The 17,438-nt window shown below is 38.2% G+C and overlaps 1 protein-coding gene across 1 annotated transcript in view; it reads right to left on the reverse strand.

The window, feature by feature from the left end:
* SPINK5 (serine peptidase inhibitor Kazal type 5) overlaps positions 1–17,438 on the reverse strand; it is a 75,414-nt gene that overhangs the window by 14,417 nt on the left and 43,559 nt on the right. The window contains exons 17-26 of the mRNA XM_058732539.1: positions 16,327–16,454; positions 14,410–14,497; positions 11,611–11,738; positions 10,899–10,965; positions 9,669–9,796; positions 7,995–8,097; positions 6,459–6,586; positions 2,749–2,818; positions 1,726–1,853; positions 1,226–1,304 (exon numbers count right to left, since the gene is read on the reverse strand). Coding sequence (XP_058588522.1) covers positions 1,226–1,304; positions 1,726–1,853; positions 2,749–2,818; positions 6,459–6,586; positions 7,995–8,097; positions 9,669–9,796; positions 10,899–10,965; positions 11,611–11,738; positions 14,410–14,497; positions 16,327–16,454 — 1,047 coding nt within the window. The remainder of the gene's footprint in view (positions 1–1,225; positions 1,305–1,725; positions 1,854–2,748; positions 2,819–6,458; positions 6,587–7,994; positions 8,098–9,668; positions 9,797–10,898; positions 10,966–11,610; positions 11,739–14,409; positions 14,498–16,326; positions 16,455–17,438) is intronic.

Below are 17,438 nucleotides of genomic sequence, written 5' to 3' on the forward strand. Positions count from 1 at the left end.
AAACACACACAGACAATGTCTGGATATTTTTCATATATGAATGTAGAGAGTATTTTTTGTTTGAAATTTCTAAAATAGATAATTAAAAAGAGAAAAACATTGAGCAGGATTACAAATAGAATAGATGGCCCAAAGAGATCATTTAGGGTTCGATAACAAAATCTTTTCTCAAGCCCATTCATTTACCAAAATGCATATGTCCAACATATTTTTAAAAAATGAAAATTACTATTCATGGTTCATTTTGTAAGTCAGTATAGACCTAATGAAAAGTTCCCTCATTAATGGGAAAACTTCCCTGGGGAAACGTCACAATTTCTCTTTTCTAATTGGAGTCCATAGATGGATTGGAGGAGATTATGCTGTGTCACAGTCTATGTGTTAGTATTATAAAGCACTGAACATTGTTTTTTCTATTATTTTTTTAATGTTTATTTTTGAGAGAGAGAGACAGAGACAGAGACAGAGACATGGGGCTCAAACTCACAAAACAGGAGATCATGACCTGAGTTGAAATAAAGAGTCTGATGCTTAAACGACTGAGACACCCCATTGTACCTTGAACATTATTTTTAAAGCCCAAATTGGGGGCACATGTGTGGCTCAGTTGGTTAAGGATCTGACTTTGGCTCAGGTCATGATCTCACGGTTTGTGGGTTTGAGCCCTGCAGTGGGCTCTGTGCTGACAGCTCAGAGCCTGGAGTCTGCTTCAGACTTCAGTGAGTCTGGGTCTCCCTCTTTCTCTCCCCCTCCCCCACTAGCACTCTGTCTCTCTCTCTCTCAAAAATGAGTAAACATTAAAAAAATTAAAAAAAAATTTAAAGCCCAAATTGAATACAAGATGACACTGGACCACCAAGTCAAGAATTTATCATCAGAGCTCCAAGTTTTTGATATTTGCTTTCTTGTTCGTAATTTTGGTGTCTGTTTGCTTAATTGTTTGTTTATTTGTTTGTTTTAAAACCTCAGACAAGAAATCCCCTTGATAACAACCAAAACTTGACACTTGTCACTGGTCCTGCAAACAGGTGGTTAAGTGCATCAGAGTTGCTTTTAGGGCACTGGTTCACATGCTATTTCTTTGCCACATCTGGCTATGGTTTCCTGTTTATCATTATGCCCACAATGAGTGGGTTCAGTTGGCATTCCATCAATATTTGTTGAAAGAATTAACCTTACAATCAAGCATCCAGCTTTAAGTGTTAGTATGTCTAACACGCACTACCTGGTTTTCATTGCTCTTTTCCCCTGTGTTTCTCATGTTGTCCTCCTCTTTCTTTTTTTTTTCAGCTGCTTCCCTTTCCCTTGAAGAAAAAAAAGGGGGAAAAAAAAACCAAAAACATTTCAGCCAGAGTGAACGAACACCTCATTAATAATTAGATCTGTTTTATTTTTTTCATTAAAAAACATTTTTTTAATGTTTATTTATTTTTGAGAGAGAGAGATAAACAGAGTGTGAGTGGAGAAGGAGCAGAAAGAGAGAGTCATGGAACCCGAAGCAGGCTTCAGGCCCTGAGCTGTTAGCACAGAGCCTGATGTAGGCCTCGAACTTATGAACCACAAAATCATTACCTGAGTCAAAGTCAGATGCTTAACTGACTAAGCCACCCAGGCGCCCTGATCTGTTTTAAAAAAAAAGTCATTTTCTCAAACTGATGAGAAAGGAGAAACGGTTATTATACTGTAATATTCACAATTAAAGCCCCATTTTTGAAAAATACTCACAGTTTGTCCTTACACATGGCACATTTATTGCCGTGTGTTTTGCCATCTGGACCCCGAACAGGGTCACTTTCTCGGGTGCAGATAAGTTGCCCATTTTTCATTTGGCTTCTAAACTCATCACACGTATCCTAAAAATAAGGAAAGATGATATTGGAAATGACTATTTTCACATAGTATTTGATTGGGCTTGAAAGTCTGAAGATTTTGACTCAAGAGTCAGGAAGCCACTTAACCTTGCTGGGAGGCAACATAAATGACCTACAAACATGACCAGATTCTAATTGCTGGAACCTATAAATATGCTACCTTACATGGCAAGGAAAAATTAAGGTGGAAGATAGAATTAAGATTGCTAATCAGCAGACCTTAAAATGGTGACAGATTATCCTAAATTATCTGTGTGGCTCAGAGTGATCACAAAGGTTCTCAGGAGTGAAAGAGGGAGGCAGGGAAGTCAATATCAGAGTGATGCCGCATGAAAATTATTCGTGTGGACACCGCTAAGTTTAAAGGTGGCCATGAGCCAATGCAGGAAGCCTCCAGAAGTTAGAAAAGGCAACGAAACAGATCTTCTCTACAGCCTCCACAAAGAAACGCAGCCCTACTGACACCTTAGTTTTAACACAGTGTGAGATCCAGTTAGGACTTCTGAACTCCAGAAATATAAGATAACGCATCTGTGCTGTTTCAAGCCACTGTTGATAGCAATTTGTTACAGCAGCTGAGCCTCATTCTCCCCATCTATAAAATAAGGTTAAAAAAATGTATTTGATCAGGTTGTTGAGAGAAATAAACTACGATTTATAAAAGTGCTTTGTAATGTGTTAGACTGAAAGATTTCCGTTTGGCATGAAATTTCCACACTGAACAAGTTATCAGCAATACTGACATTTATGATGGCTTCTGACCTTCTTAGGGCAAAGATCTTAGTTGGCAACATTGACATTCTCTTTCTGTATTTTTGATAGCCAAGTGTTGACTTACAGAAAGACCGTTTTTATCAAAATCTAGTTAGTGACTCACCTTTTCTGATGCTGATTGAGTCTCATTTGATCTATAGTCAGAGTGCTTATTTTCCTCTGCTTCTCTTTCTCTGGAAGAGACAAGAGTCAATAGTCATCCTGTTAGTAGAAACTCAGGTTTGGACGGAGCCTTTGAGTTCATATCCTACATTTCCTTCACAGAGAATATCTGTGCATCCTCAAAGCTGAGAGTCAGCGTGGTTATTAAGAAGCTTCCTCATCACAGGGTCTATAGGGTAGATAGGTATTCTAGGTAGACAAACTCAAGTAATTTCAAAGACTCCTTTATTTGTGTCCAAATTTACCTTTAACTTTCGTCCTTTGGTCTTCACAATCCCAGGACAACACAGAACAAGTTTGCTGAACCCATTAGCTCTTCTCGATATTAACTCATCAGATATTTAGAGGCAAGTTTCAAGTCTCAGGACCGGTGTCCTCATCTTTTCATGCTATGTCTTGGTTTTTAATACCTCACCAATTCACCAGTCTAGTGCCTTGACTTGTAGATCAACCCATTAGGGTATTAGTTTTTAAAGTATGGAACCCAAGATAGAAAGAAGATAAGTAATCTAGAAAATACCTTAGGATCATGTTTTTTTTTTTTTTTAAACTCTTTTCTGATAAAATATTTATGCCAGTGGTCTCTAAGTTTTCATGCACATTAAGAAACACCTGTGAAACTTTTAAAAATTCAGATCCACTGACTATCCCAACAGGTTTACTGACAAGATCTAGACTGGGACTCTGTAGCCTGATTTTCAACAAGCCAGGTCATTCTGATGCAGTTGGCTCAAGATCTAGTACATTTACTTTTCTTTCCAAGTTTCATTTGGTGTTGTACACAGAACAACATGTGTATGTATGTATATAACATATATACATATATATATTCTTTTTAGGGAGTTCCCTTTGCATGTATAAGAAATAGGGAAGTGGCAGTAAAATAGATCCTGAAGATTCAAACAAATATAAAGTCATGAAATTTTAATCAAGTACTATTGGATGAAGAGGGTACTGTAATGATTCGGTTTAATGCCACTCGAGGGATAATCATGGCTCTGATCAAAAGCCTCCAGTGACCTCTGATCACACATGGAATAAAATCCAATATCCTTCTCTTGGCCTAAAAAAGCCTTATTTAATGTCCCCATACTCATTTTCTGCAATCTTCTATGCAATAATTTTGAGACATGATGACCTCCTTTCTGTTTTTCAGCTTGGTAATTTTACATCTTCAAAAGTTTTCACTGGTTCTTGCTCTGCCTGAAACTTTCTTCCTCTAGATGTCCACATGGTTCACTTCACTTACTCTTTACGGGTGTCCCTCACACGCCAGGCTTTCCCTGAACACCATAAATAAAGCAGCAACTGCAATCCCTTTATGTTGCCTTACTCTGCTTTATTTTCCTTATTACCATCTAGCCCTGTGCTATGTAGTTATTCTGTTTATTTATTTATAACTTGTCTGTTCTATATTACATTATAATTACATGGCAGGAACTTTGTCTTGTTCACATGAAGAATGCTTGTCCATGACCAGTGCCTATTACAATGCAGACAGTCAAAGACCATTCATTGTCAGATGAGTGATTTCTAAAGATTGTAAAAAATATTCCATGTATGTTGTGTTTTGTTAAATACTCCAGATGAGTATCTTATAATATAGATGACAACTATTACATTGGCAAAATTTTATCTTATACATTTTTTGCATTGGAGAATCGTCATTTGTTCCTTAACAAAATTATCTATTAATATATGTGGCAAAAAGAAGCAAAGTCCTAAGTGAAATGCTCTCTCAGTTATGTTAGTCATATCTGCAAAGTACAAGTTGTGCAAAAGGACAACACAGTGTAGTGCAGGAAATCATAACATTAGTTATTATTTATTAGTATTCATGCTGATGCCTATTATTTACTGAACACTACTGATGGTATTAATAGTGACAATTCACATTTATTGAATGCCTTCTTTGTGCAAGGCACTGTGTAGAGAGTTTTACCTGGTTCTTTTCATTTACCTTTCAAAACAAACACTAGTGGCTATGATGATTATTGTTGCCTCTACCACCATTATAAATATGAGCAGATGGAAGCCTAGGAAAGTGGAATAACCTGTCCAGAACATGAAGCTGAAATTATCTGATGCTAAAACCCTAGCACTGCTCTACTCTACTGCCCTGCTTCTATTGACAAATTTTCGTAATGTGAATAAATATTAGGCTAGTATTCAGAGGAACTGGATTCTGATTTTGGCTCTGAAGTTCACTTCCCCATGAGGACCCTGAAGTTAAAAAAAATTTCAGGGGCGCCTGGGTGGCTCAGTCGGTTAAGTGTCTGACTCTTCGGCTCAGGTGATGATCTCAAGGTTTCGTGAGTTCAAGCCCCGCATTAGGCTCTGTGGTGATGGTGCAGAGCCTGCTTGGGAGTGTCTCTCTCTTTCTTTCTTTCTTTCTTTCTTTCTTTCTTTCTTTCTTTCTTTCTTTCTTTCTTTCTTTCTTTCTTTCTTTCTCTCTTTCTCTCTCTCTTTCTCTCTTTCTCTCTTTCTCTCTTTCTCTCTCTTTCTTTCTCTCTTTCTCTCTTTCTCTCTCTCTCTCTTTCTCTCTTTCTCTCTCTCTCTCTCTCTCTCTTCTCTCTTCTCTCTTTCTCTCTTTCTCTCTTTTTCTTTCGTCTTTCTTCTCTCTTTCTTCTCTTCTTCTCCTTTCTTTCTCTCTTTCTTTCTCTCTTTCGTTTCTCTCTTTCTTTTCTCTCTTTCTCTCTCTCCTCTCTCTCTCTCTCTCTCTCTCTTCTCTTTCTCTCTCTCTCTCTCTCTCTCTTCTCTCTCTCTCTCTTTCTCTCTCTCTCTTCTCTCTTCTCTCTTTCTCTCTTTCTCTCTCTCTCTCTCTCTCTCTCTCTCTCTCTCTCTCCCTCTTTCTCTCCCAGCCCCGCTCTGTCTGTCCCCTACTCACACTGTCTCTGTCTCTCTCAAAATAAAAAAGTTAAAAAAAGAAAAATTTCAGTTTTTCTCATCCGTAAAATGCAACATTTGAACTAATCAGATTTTCTCACATGGCCTACACTATCACAAGACTGTAATTTCTTTTCAAGGAGAAAGGTGAAAAAGATGTATGTGTGGAGAAGCATTAAATGCTTATTAAATTCATATCGATTAAGAGTCATAATTAATAGCATTATGATATATGCATCAAATTTTAAAACTATGAGTACCTATCAAGGTCACCCAGAAAACTATCTCTGTGTACAAGGGTGGTTATGCTCCTTGACCCAGTAACACAAATCAAGAGTGGCTGAGTTGGATCAGAAAGCACTCCATTTCAGTACACTCACCATGGGAAAACACACAGAAGAAACACTCTGGATTATGCAATAAATGTTTCCACACACATGGCAAGAAACAACCCTCTTAAACTATGCTGGTCAACTATTCCAAATGACCTTCGCGAACTCTCCACAGGACTTAGGCATTATATGTTCTAAAGTGAAATGCTCTATCATGATGGCAATTGCAGGTCACAGAATTATGAGAGAACACAGACTAGGAATCAGACAATGATTAGCTGCCATTGCTAAGGCTCATTGTTTCTTACGGGATACAAGGGAAAGAGATAATACTTGGGAATTAACAAAAACAATTTTTCAGGAGGGAGCTATAAGTAAATGAGAAATAGCTAGTCATTCAGCTTTGAGACTGCCAGCTGAAAGAAGTACTTACAGTATCTCCTTACACATGGTACATTTATTGTTGTATGCCTTGCCATCAGCGTCACGTACAGGATCACGCTCCCGAGTACAGGTGAGTTTTCCGTTTTGCATCTTTCCCCGAAACTCTGCACATTGGTCCTGAAAAAGGAGAGGAGAGTAGGTCTCTTGGATTACTTGGTTTGTTGCATTGTTAAGTTCATGAAACAATTTGAGTTTCTGTTATTACAATGTCCAGCACTGCTATCTACAGAGAAAGAGGGACTGGAATCACCCATATTCTAAGAGGTCAGTTGTCATAGTTAATGATGTTGCTTCTAAGGTTCTACACAAGGAAATTATAAAGGCTGGCTGGGATTTAATAGCACAGATGAAGGGTCGGCAAACTATAGCCTATAAGACTATATAGACTTATATATAGGGGTTTTACAAATCAAAACTTGAAACACACCCTCAACTCATTCATTTAGATATATTTATGGCTGCTTTCCCACAATAATGTCAGAATGGAATAAGAGAAACAGAGTCCATATGACTCACAATGCCTAAAATATTTGCTATCTGGCCTTTTACAGAAGAAAAAAAAAAAGCTGACCTCTGGTGTAGACAGAAGGGAGAAAGAATTGCTGGAAGAAAGTACAAAGTTATACAAAATGCTAAGGAAGACAGGCTCAAGACAACTGTGGAGAAGACAAACAGGGGACTTTTGAGTCCTCATTCCTGAGAGTGAGGATGTAGCCTCCTTAAGGAGAAAAGATAGAAAAACAGAATAGCCAGAACTTATCAAAGACATATGTCAGGCCTGTGTCAGATCTGGAAGCAAAGAGAGGATCTTGATATCCGAAGGTCGTAAGAAGTGAAATCAAGCAGCTGTAATCTTATGCAGTAGTGTTCACAGGCCCAAGGACTGGGTTTATAGGCAACACTGTCATTCTGACTCTTAAAAATGTCTCAGCAAATGTGCTAAAAACTTGCCTAAATTATTTTATTTTGTCCCTGTAAGAGTACTGCTAGATAAGGGAAGCTAGAGTTCAGCGACATGAAGTAATTTATTCAATGCTGCATAATGGGTTGCAGGGTCTACCCCCAAACTATGTGGTTCTGAAAACCATGCTCTTTCACCATATTATGCTGCCTTGGTTCAACAGAAAAAATGCCCTGAAAAAGTGACCCTATCGAAGGAAAGAGAATAATAGAAGAAAATAAAGAGCATGTGATGCTGCTGAGGACTATCTCCATGTTTATACCACCTAACACTCTTATGATCAATTAATGGCCTGAGAGCTACACTATATAAAAAGGGGTCAGGAGTCTGGGATGAGGTCATCATGTTAATTATTTCCAGGGTTAAAGAAATCAAAACGAGCCATAGAGAGACTAAAATTTGCTGAGATATTACCCTGCAGTTTCAAGGGGAAACTCCCCTGTCCTTCAGAGAACACTTTCAAACTCAGCCTGACATTCATTCCCCTTTATGCCAGGCTCTGCCATGGTGCTCTTGTCAGATACTTGCGTCCACCCTGGTCGTGGAAATTAGAGGTCCTCTCACCTGCTCTTTCCCTCCTCCGCCACCACCACCATGGGAACTATGCCCCGCAGCGTTTCTCTGATCTTCCTCTTCTTTTCTCTTTCTTTCTTCATCTTCTTTCTGGCTGGAAATTAGAAAGGGGGAAGTACGGAATAACAGATTACAGAGAGCAGAGCCCATTTCTGTGAGTTGCTCATCGTGTGACCCAAATAGATTTGTACAGAATCCACCAGCATTTACTGAACATCCACTATGTTGCAGGCCCTCCTTTGAAAATAGAAAGACGAATTACATGGAGTCCTTCTGCCTAGAAGAGCTCTCACTACTGTAGAGGAAAACCAGCATGTACACAAACAGAAGCAAGGCCACGTGAGCGGTTTACTACCACTTCCTAAATGCTCACTGTGATTCTCTAGCTGGATTCTTCTCAAACACCTCATATTCAAGAGGTCCAACAAGAACTACCTCCTCCACCAAATGTGTCCTTGCTCCTGGATTCTCTACCATTCATGAAGAAGAAAACACTAGAGCCATCTCTGTCCCCTTCCCCGCAGCCCCCATGGCTGTTGACACTGTGACACTGTTTTCACATCTCCCATGTTGATCCATTCACCTTCCCTCTTATTCCTCTGGCTCTGATGAGATCTAGTGGCTCCTGGATTCCTACAAACCCCTACCATCACCAGTAGCATTCTGAATCTTAGTCTTTTCCTTCTCTTTCCCCCCCTTTTTATTGTTTATGTATGGATCTTCCCAAAGGAACCATATTTATGCCACTTACTCTCTTACCCGAAAAATGTTAGCAGCTTCCCACTATGTATAGCATTGACTTCAAAATCCTTGATCTGGCATTCAAAGCCAGCAAAGTGGCTAAGTTCTAACTAAACTACATGACTTGCTCTTTGTTGTTCAGATTACTGTTTTCTTAATTTCAGAGCTTTACCCATGCTGTTGCCCTCTGCCCCTCTCATTCCTTCCTGTACAGTTCATACCTTATCCAAATTATAAAGACCAGTTCTATGCCCCCTATAAAACTTCCTATTAACTCTCTCTTCCCTGAAGTACCAGAATACACTGTACACATCATTTTTCATTTAGCAGTTCCTCCCTCATATTTTATTAACTTGTACCCATGTCTAATCTTTAGTCAACTATATGATTTCTGAGAAGATTATTTAATCCATCTATGAACAATCATTATTCATGTTGTACATTGTAGATAGTCAGTAAATGGCTATTAAATGAGTTAAATATTTGATGTGTACTTCTGAGCTTTGTATAAAGAATTTATTTTCATTCTGTGAAAAATGTGATATTTTAAAAAATGTAGGTAGAAGAGTTAGACTGATAGCAAAATATGTGTATTATATTCCCAGTGGTAATTATAATCTAGAGAAGGGATCCATTTGACAGCAAAGGACCTAAAATTTTACCAAGAAAGATGTTGTGATCTATTAATAGGTAGGCTCTACCCCAGAACTAAGAGAGAATGTAACAACCTAGATATATTGTCTATTTCTAGAAGTGTAAATCTTGGCCTTTATAGAGGAAGATTTGCCTAAAAATGCTCTACAGATAATAATTTGCTCCTTTTATATGTAAAGAAAGGACAAACACAATGTATATTATTATCCTGGCTCTTTGCCTTCCACCATATCTGCCAGCTCACAGCAGGGGCTTCATTTGTGTACTCACAAGACAGCTTTACACATGGCACACTTGTTGCCGTGGGTCTTGCCATCTGGGCCACGCACGGGATCGTTTTCTCGTGTGCAGAAAAGATTTCCATTTTGCAAAAGGCTCCGAAATTCACTGCATGTATCCTAAAGGAGGAGAAAGGGCAAGAGTAGGGGTATTTTCTTATAAATTACTTTGTTGGGTTCCTACTAAGTGCTTCCTAGAAACAATAAAAAATGACCTATAGATATATTTTTTCCTGGCGATTGAATTTTTCAATCAATTCCTACTAAACACACACGATTTATTTATTTTTTTTCTTTTTTTTTTTCAATATATGAAGTTTATTGTCAAATTGGTTTCCATACAACACCCAGTGCTCATTCCAAAAGGTGCCCTCCTCAATACCCATCACCCACCCTCCCCTAAACACACACGATTTAAAAAGAGGTTTCTCTTCCTTTTTCCTTGAGGTGTAACCCCCAAATCCAGACTGAATCTGCAATCACACATAAGACTCGTTTTTGATGGGGGCAAGGAAATGACCACAAATTTGAAAAAATATACTTGGAATCAGTCTTTTTTTTAAGCCAAGAAAATGTTATCCTAGATTATCCTAGTGTACCCAATATATTATTTTTATTTTCCCCCAAATGCTGTCACCAGAAATAAAGGTAAAGCAAGGAAAACAACTGATTTCACCAAATGTGGTCATCGAAAACTACATGGTGGATTAGGAGTAATGCTAGATTTGGTGTCCAGAGGTCTAGGTTTCAGTTCTTTTGTTTCCATTTTTTAACTGTGAGTACTTTGAAATATGAAGATGTGGATTCAGATACCAATAGTCCCACTGCCTTTGTAAGCAAGTTCTTCCTTCTCTCTGGATTTTAAACCTTCATTTAAAACTCGGGAATGAAGTAAATCATATGTTTGCCAACTATGGCCTGTAAGCAAAATCTGGCCCACCACCTCCTTAAATAAATAAAGTTTTATTGGAACATAGCCATGCCATTTGTCTGCATATCATCTACGGCTGCTTTACAGCTACAAGAGCAGAGTTGTGACAGAGACTGGATGGCCACAACCTAAAATATCTACTATTTGATCCTTTAAGAAAATTGTATCAATTCCTAGACTCGATGAACCTTGAGTTCTCTGACACAGGCTTTCAGTAATTGCATGTTATTTTTACAGAGAAACTGCAAAACCTCATCTTTTAGTGTGGTATTAAACTTCCAGGACAACTACCTTTTCAGCTTCTCTCTTAGCTTTTGCTTTGGATTCAGCTTCTTCTTTTTCTTTTGCTTCTTGCTGGCTGCAGGAGGGGGAGGGAGAAGAATCTTTCCTAGTACCCAGTACATGTTATCCTAAATGGGAACTCTCTCTAGATAGAAATATCCCATTACCTCCATACCTCTACCAACTCAGTTGGGAGTAGGAGAGTAAACGCACACCTGTCCATATTGTTTTCTGTGTTTAATGTTGCTTAAAGAATAAGACACACATGTCATAGCAAACCAGTAAGCAAATTTACCACTACAGTTTTCTGGAAAATAAAGATATGGTTTTTCTCCCCAGAAAGCAATAAAGATGCTTGAAAATATTTACTAGATGTTAGCAAATGTTCCATTTGTTACCACCTAACGATCACATCTTTGGATTATTCATGGTAGTATGTAAGCAGAGAACAGATTTCTCAGTCCTTGTATGCCATTAACTCTGGGGGACTTTGCCCTTAGCACATAGTACTCCCTGGAACAATTCAATTACAGTTTAGAACACTGAGAACACCTCAAAGAAATGTGCTAAGGATTTGGCTTTTTAACTGTAAATCCTTGAAAATAATGCAAAGATAGCTTCCATATCTACCTCCTAGAGAAAACCTTCAAAATCACCTCCCTTGCCTGTCCCAGGCCTATCTTCTCTCACACTCAGCAGCAGTGGCTGTGGTTCTACTCACAAAAAGGCCTCACACATGGAGCACGTATTGCCATGCATTTTTCCATCTGGGCCCTCGATGGGGTCATTCTCTCTGGTGCAGGGAAGTCGTCCATTTCTCACATAGTTACGGTATTCACTGCACAGCTCCTGCCAAATAACGGTGGATTTAAGAATCAGGTAACTAAATACTGGAAAACTTCCTCTACATTACCCCTATAAAACCTATGATACAATGCCCCCAAACATAGCAGATACATCAAAACGGTGATATAGAAGGTCAACATTAGCCAAGATGCTTTTTAGGGACTTTTTAAGGTCACGCATTATCTGGAGTATAAGTTTACTATTACTTAGTTCATTAGAAAACCTTCAATTCAACTCAAATATTATTCTGGGCTAGATACTGTGAGATACATAAAGAAGAATTGAGCAGGGGTGCCTCAGTGGCTCAGTCAGTTGAGACTCTTAATTTCTGCTCAGGTCATGATCCCACAGTCATGGGATCAAGCCCCACATCATGCTCCATGTTGAGCATGGAACCCGCTTAAGATTCTCTCTCTCTCTCTCTCTCTCTCTCTCTCTGCCCCTCTTCTCCACTTGCACTCTCTCTCTCTAAAAAAATACAAATAAGAAAGAAAGAAAGAAAGAAAGAAAGAAAGAAAGAAAGAAAGAAAGAAAGAAAAAGAAGTAAAGAAAGAAAGAATTATCTATTGTTCTTTTTGTAAAAAATTTGTGGTTGGCAGAACAACAGCTCCCATCCCTCCTATTTGTCCAAGTCCTAACACCCAGAGCCTGTGATCATATTACCTTCCAGGGCAAAAGGAACTTTGCAGGTGTAATTAAGTTAAGAACCTTGAGATGGGGAGATTCTCCTGGATTATCCTGGTATGTCCAATGTGACTGTAAGAGTCAGTCCTTAACAATAGGAAGAGTGAGACAATAGAGATGGAGAGGGAAATACAACTGTAGAACAACAGTCAGAGATGTGATATTGTTGGCTTTGAAGATAATGGAAGGGACAAGGACGGCTTCTAGAAGTAAGAAAAGGCAAAGAGACAAATTCTCCCCTAGAGATTCCAGAAAGGAACAGAGCCCTACCAGCCCTTTGATTTAGTTCACTGAGACCCAGGTCAGACTTCTAATGTAAAGAACCAAAGACAGTAAGTTTGTTTTGCTTTAGGCCACCAGGTTTGTGATAATCTATTAGAGCAATCATAAAAAGCAAATACAGAGTGTTTAGAGTCTTTGAAGAAAATGCATAGAACCATCTATAACTTGGAATAAAAAGAATGAGATAATTGAGAAATAAAGGAAAATTTCTGGCATAATAGATGATAGAGCTTTAAGTATATTGTATAAATGGGGAAAATCTTTGGAGAGCAGCTAATACTTATTCCGAGCCATGGAAAGTGGCCAGAATTTTGACAAATAGAAGACAAGGACAATCATGTCTGAGTATGAGGAAAACCATATAGAAAGTAAAGTTCATTGTGTGTATAATATTGAAGACTTAAGACATGTGCTGTTATATATGGGTAAGTTCCTTGGGACTTCATAAAAATAATATACATAAAGATAGTTTATTATTTTATAAGTGAAGAAACTAAGATGCAAAAATGTTAACTGTCTGCCTTATTGGTAGGGAGACAGAGCCAGTATTTGAGCCCTGACAGTCTCAGCCCAGGTCTTTAACCACAATGTGACTGAGTCCATGAGATGGGATACCTTGAATTAATGCTTGGGATGTCCGAGAAACAACAAGGTGGCCAGTAGGGCTGGCACAAGGGCAGCAATGGGTAGAAAATAGGAAATGAGGCCTGAGAGGTGGCGGAGGTCAGATCATGGGTGGAATTATAAGCCACTAAAAGGGCCTTGGTTCTTACTCTGAGTAAGTTAGAAGCCATGGGTGGCACAGATTGTCTTATGTTTTGCAAAACTGCTTTGGTTTTGGAGTTAAGGGTAGATTGTAGGAAATAAAGATGAGAGCAGAGAGAACACTAAGGAGTGAGGTCTTCCAAATTAGAAAAAGACACAGGAGAGGAACAATGAAGATCTGAGACACATCCTGTAAAAATGATACAAATGGTGATAAAGTGCAAAATCTAAGGCGCATCATGGGCATTCAAGTCAGAACTTGTGGTCCAATTGCTAGCTCTCAAATTTTTAACTATATACATTTCCTAACTTCTAATCTGAGCCTCTGAGTCCTCTTCTATAAAATACAGATAACAATCACATACTTTGAATGGTTACTACAAAGATCAGACATAAAACTGTTATATCACATGACATATGCCAGAAACTAAATAATTAATAGTCATCACCATCATCATCATCATTACGTGAGAATGTAAACCCAAGGCTCAAAAATGCTGTTAAGTAATTTTCCCAAAATCTCACAGATAATTAATTGGGATTAAAATTTAGGTTTTATTTGTTTTGTTTTGTTTTGTTTTTTGTTTTATTTGTTTTGAACTAAACATCCTTATATAAAAAGATATGGAGAAAACTTTGAAATCTGCCTCTATTGATTTGTATTCATACAAGATAGCAATCTGTATATGCTTCTTTTTTGGGATACTACAATTCACATGGTAAGTGGAGAAAATGGTGATTGACTTCTCAAATGCACAAGCAACTAAATCATACTTGGAGTGAATAAACTGAATAGGAAGAAGGGATCTTCTTATACACGAGAATCCAATACATGTCCTCAGTCTGAGAAGTTACTAAGGACATGGGATAAGGAGGTGGGAGCAGGAGGCTTGCCTGGAGAGAATGGAACAGTTATGTGGCTCTGATGGCCTAAAACAACTACCTGGACTGCTTCTCTCTTCACTTTCTCAGCCCCTACTTTCTCCTTTCCTTCCTTGCTATTATTTTTCTTCTCTTCTTCTTCAAGTTTGCTGCAATCAAAAATAAAGAAGATACAAGCTAAGTACAGTTTTCGATTCTCTTTGGTAATGTATTTTAAAAAGGAATGAGGATCTTCGAGACAAGGTCAGATTTACTCTTCGGTACAAATTTATCCAGACTAAGAGGTGCTATTACTTTGCAGACAATAATAATAAAAAATAAATAATTCAGTAGTTTACAATTCTCCTTAAAAAAATAAAACTAGCATTTTTTTTTTTTATCAGTATGTGACCCTCATGTAGTCTTTTTCTATCAGTCAGTGACTTTAGTGATCTGACTTTAGGCAAGCCACATTGCCTTGATTTTTCTAAACTGTGCAACTTTTCCTGTGTAAATAACAACCATATCAATGATCAAAGCAGAGGTGATACCAAGTCAGATGATGGGCCCTAGTCAAAATAAACCACGTTTCACTATAAAATTAAAACTTTAGATATTATTTTAAGGGCATTAATATTCAAGTTGAATTCACGTTTTAAAGTATAATAATGATCCAAGCCCAAGAAAATTCAACAACTAACATTTTGAGGTTGATCAAGAGCCTAAGCTTCTGGCATTCTTGCCATGTTCTACTGATACACAGCTTATCAAAGCTTGAACATCTATAGCATGGATCACATTATATCCGGTCATCTCCAAAGAATGAACAAATGGAGCAAGTAAGAGAAGACCCTTGATTTCCTGAATCTGAGCCCATCACCTGCCCTACTGGCCTAGTGTGTCAACCTTTCCTTTAAGGAGCTATGTGCATATACCTGAGATTGGGTGAGGACATGCAAAAAGTTACAAGACAGAAATCAACTTTGCACCTCTTTCAACAGATACTATTTAAACATTTTCCTCAGGGCTCCTGGGTGGCTCAGTCGGTTGAGCTTCCGACTTTGGCTCAGGTCATGATCTCACGGTCTGTGAGTTGGAGCCCCGTGTCGGGCTCTGTGCTGAAAGCTCCGAGCCTGGAGCCTGCTTCGAATTCTGTGTCTCCCTCTCTCTCTGACTCTCCCCCGTTCATGCTCTGTCTCAAAAATAAATAAACATTAAACAAAATAATAAAAAAAATTTAAACATTTTCCTCAACATTTACTTTAGCGTGAGACTCTGTAGAGGACTAAGAATCTAAGGAGGAGGAGAACCAGAGGAGGTAATAATCAATTTCTCCTATACTGTTTCACACAATGGAGCTCAGGTCCGACTCACCAAAACAGCAGCAAAAAAAGTCCCTGGACCTGGCTTCACAAGAAGACATTTCAATAAACACCTATTACATGGCCCTGCCTATTAGGGGTTTTACTCTCTACACTAAACCACTTATCAAAGTATTTATCTCACCTGGGCATGGTAATGTTCCTAAAAGGATAAATGTAATTCTCTCTATTCCATTTCTCATTCAGGTTATTCTAACAGTTCTTGCACACTGGCCTCATAGATCTCTGTTCAACTGGTTCTTCCTTAGCCAATATTTGAATATATTCACATAATCATAAAATGTCAGAGGTGGGAGAGAGATCAATGATATCAGTGCATCCAGATCATCAAACTTCTGCTCCCTCTTTGTTATGCATGATGATTATCAAGTGTTACAAACATACCAGCACTAAATTAAAACTTTCCCATGACTTACCTAGAGGACAGAAAGAGAACTGAATAGAGAATCACATTGTCACTGTGTGATTCAATATTACTTCCTGCCTTGTCCATGTGCTTTTCAGCTTACCTAGCACACAACCCATGGCATATATTCTACACATTTCTAAAGAAACTGAGACTCAGACGTGATGGATAATAAAGAGATGCAGTAGAACAGATGAGCACAGGTACTCACAATAGACTTGCACACATGGAGCACTTGTTTCCATGCATTTTGCCATCTGGGCCACGGACAGGGTCATTCTCCTTGGTGCATATAAGCGTCCCGTTCCTCACCTGGTTCTGAAATTCACTGCAGAGCTCCTGGAAAATATTTTCTCAGAATGATTTCTTACCCTGACTATTCCTTTGCCTATTCTGAGGAATAAGTGATGCAGAGTAAGAAGGAAAAGGAAAAGTGATTATGTGTAGCAGTAAATCAGTAAGTATTTACAAAACTTCCATCACGGACTCAGCATTGTCCTGGCACCAGAGCAGGTCTGGAAATATTTAACATCATCATTCCCCTGAGACTGCTTACAATCTAGGTGCAGAAGAAGGCTGACAAAATTGGTAGAGAACAATATAAAATGTATGTTTGTGTTGTGTTACATATCAAAGTCTATAAATTATAACTGAATGATCAAAGGTGAGGGGGGTTCAATGGACCTAGAAGAAGAGGCTTCTTGGAGGAACTGAGAATACTGGTCAGCCTTCACAAAAAAGAAGGAAATCCTGCCTTTTACAACTACTTGGATGAAACTAGAGGGAACTCTGCTAAGTGAAATAAGTGAGGTAGACAAAAAATACTGTATGATCTCACTCATATGTGTAATCTAAAAAAGCTGAACTCATAGAAACAGAAAGTAGAACGGTACTTTCCGGGGGCTGGGTGGGGTGGGGGAAATAGGGAGATGTTGGTTAAAGGTTATAAACTTCCATTTAAAGATGAATTAAGTTCTGGAGATCTAATGTAGAGTGTGGTAATTACAGTTAACGATACAATAGTATGCAATACAGTATACTTGAAAGTTGTTAAGAGACTAGATCCTAAATGTTCTCACCACAAAAAAAGAAATGTATTTGTGTAATTATGTGATGTGATGGAAGTGTTAGGTAATGCTATGGGAGTATTATTTTATAATATATAAGCGTGCCAAATCAACACGATAGACACCTTAAACTTATACAATGTGATATGTCAATTAAATCTTAATAAAGCTGGAAAAAATTAAAATAAGAATATAGTCTCCAAAAATTATTGGTAAACCTCAATTTGTCTTTAGAAGGCTGAGAAAGAAAAGAAAA

Source organism: Neofelis nebulosa, chromosome 1 (genome assembly GCF_028018385.1).
Source record: "Neofelis nebulosa isolate mNeoNeb1 chromosome 1, mNeoNeb1.pri, whole genome shotgun sequence".
Lineage (NCBI taxonomy): Eukaryota > Metazoa > Chordata > Mammalia > Carnivora > Felidae > Neofelis > Neofelis nebulosa.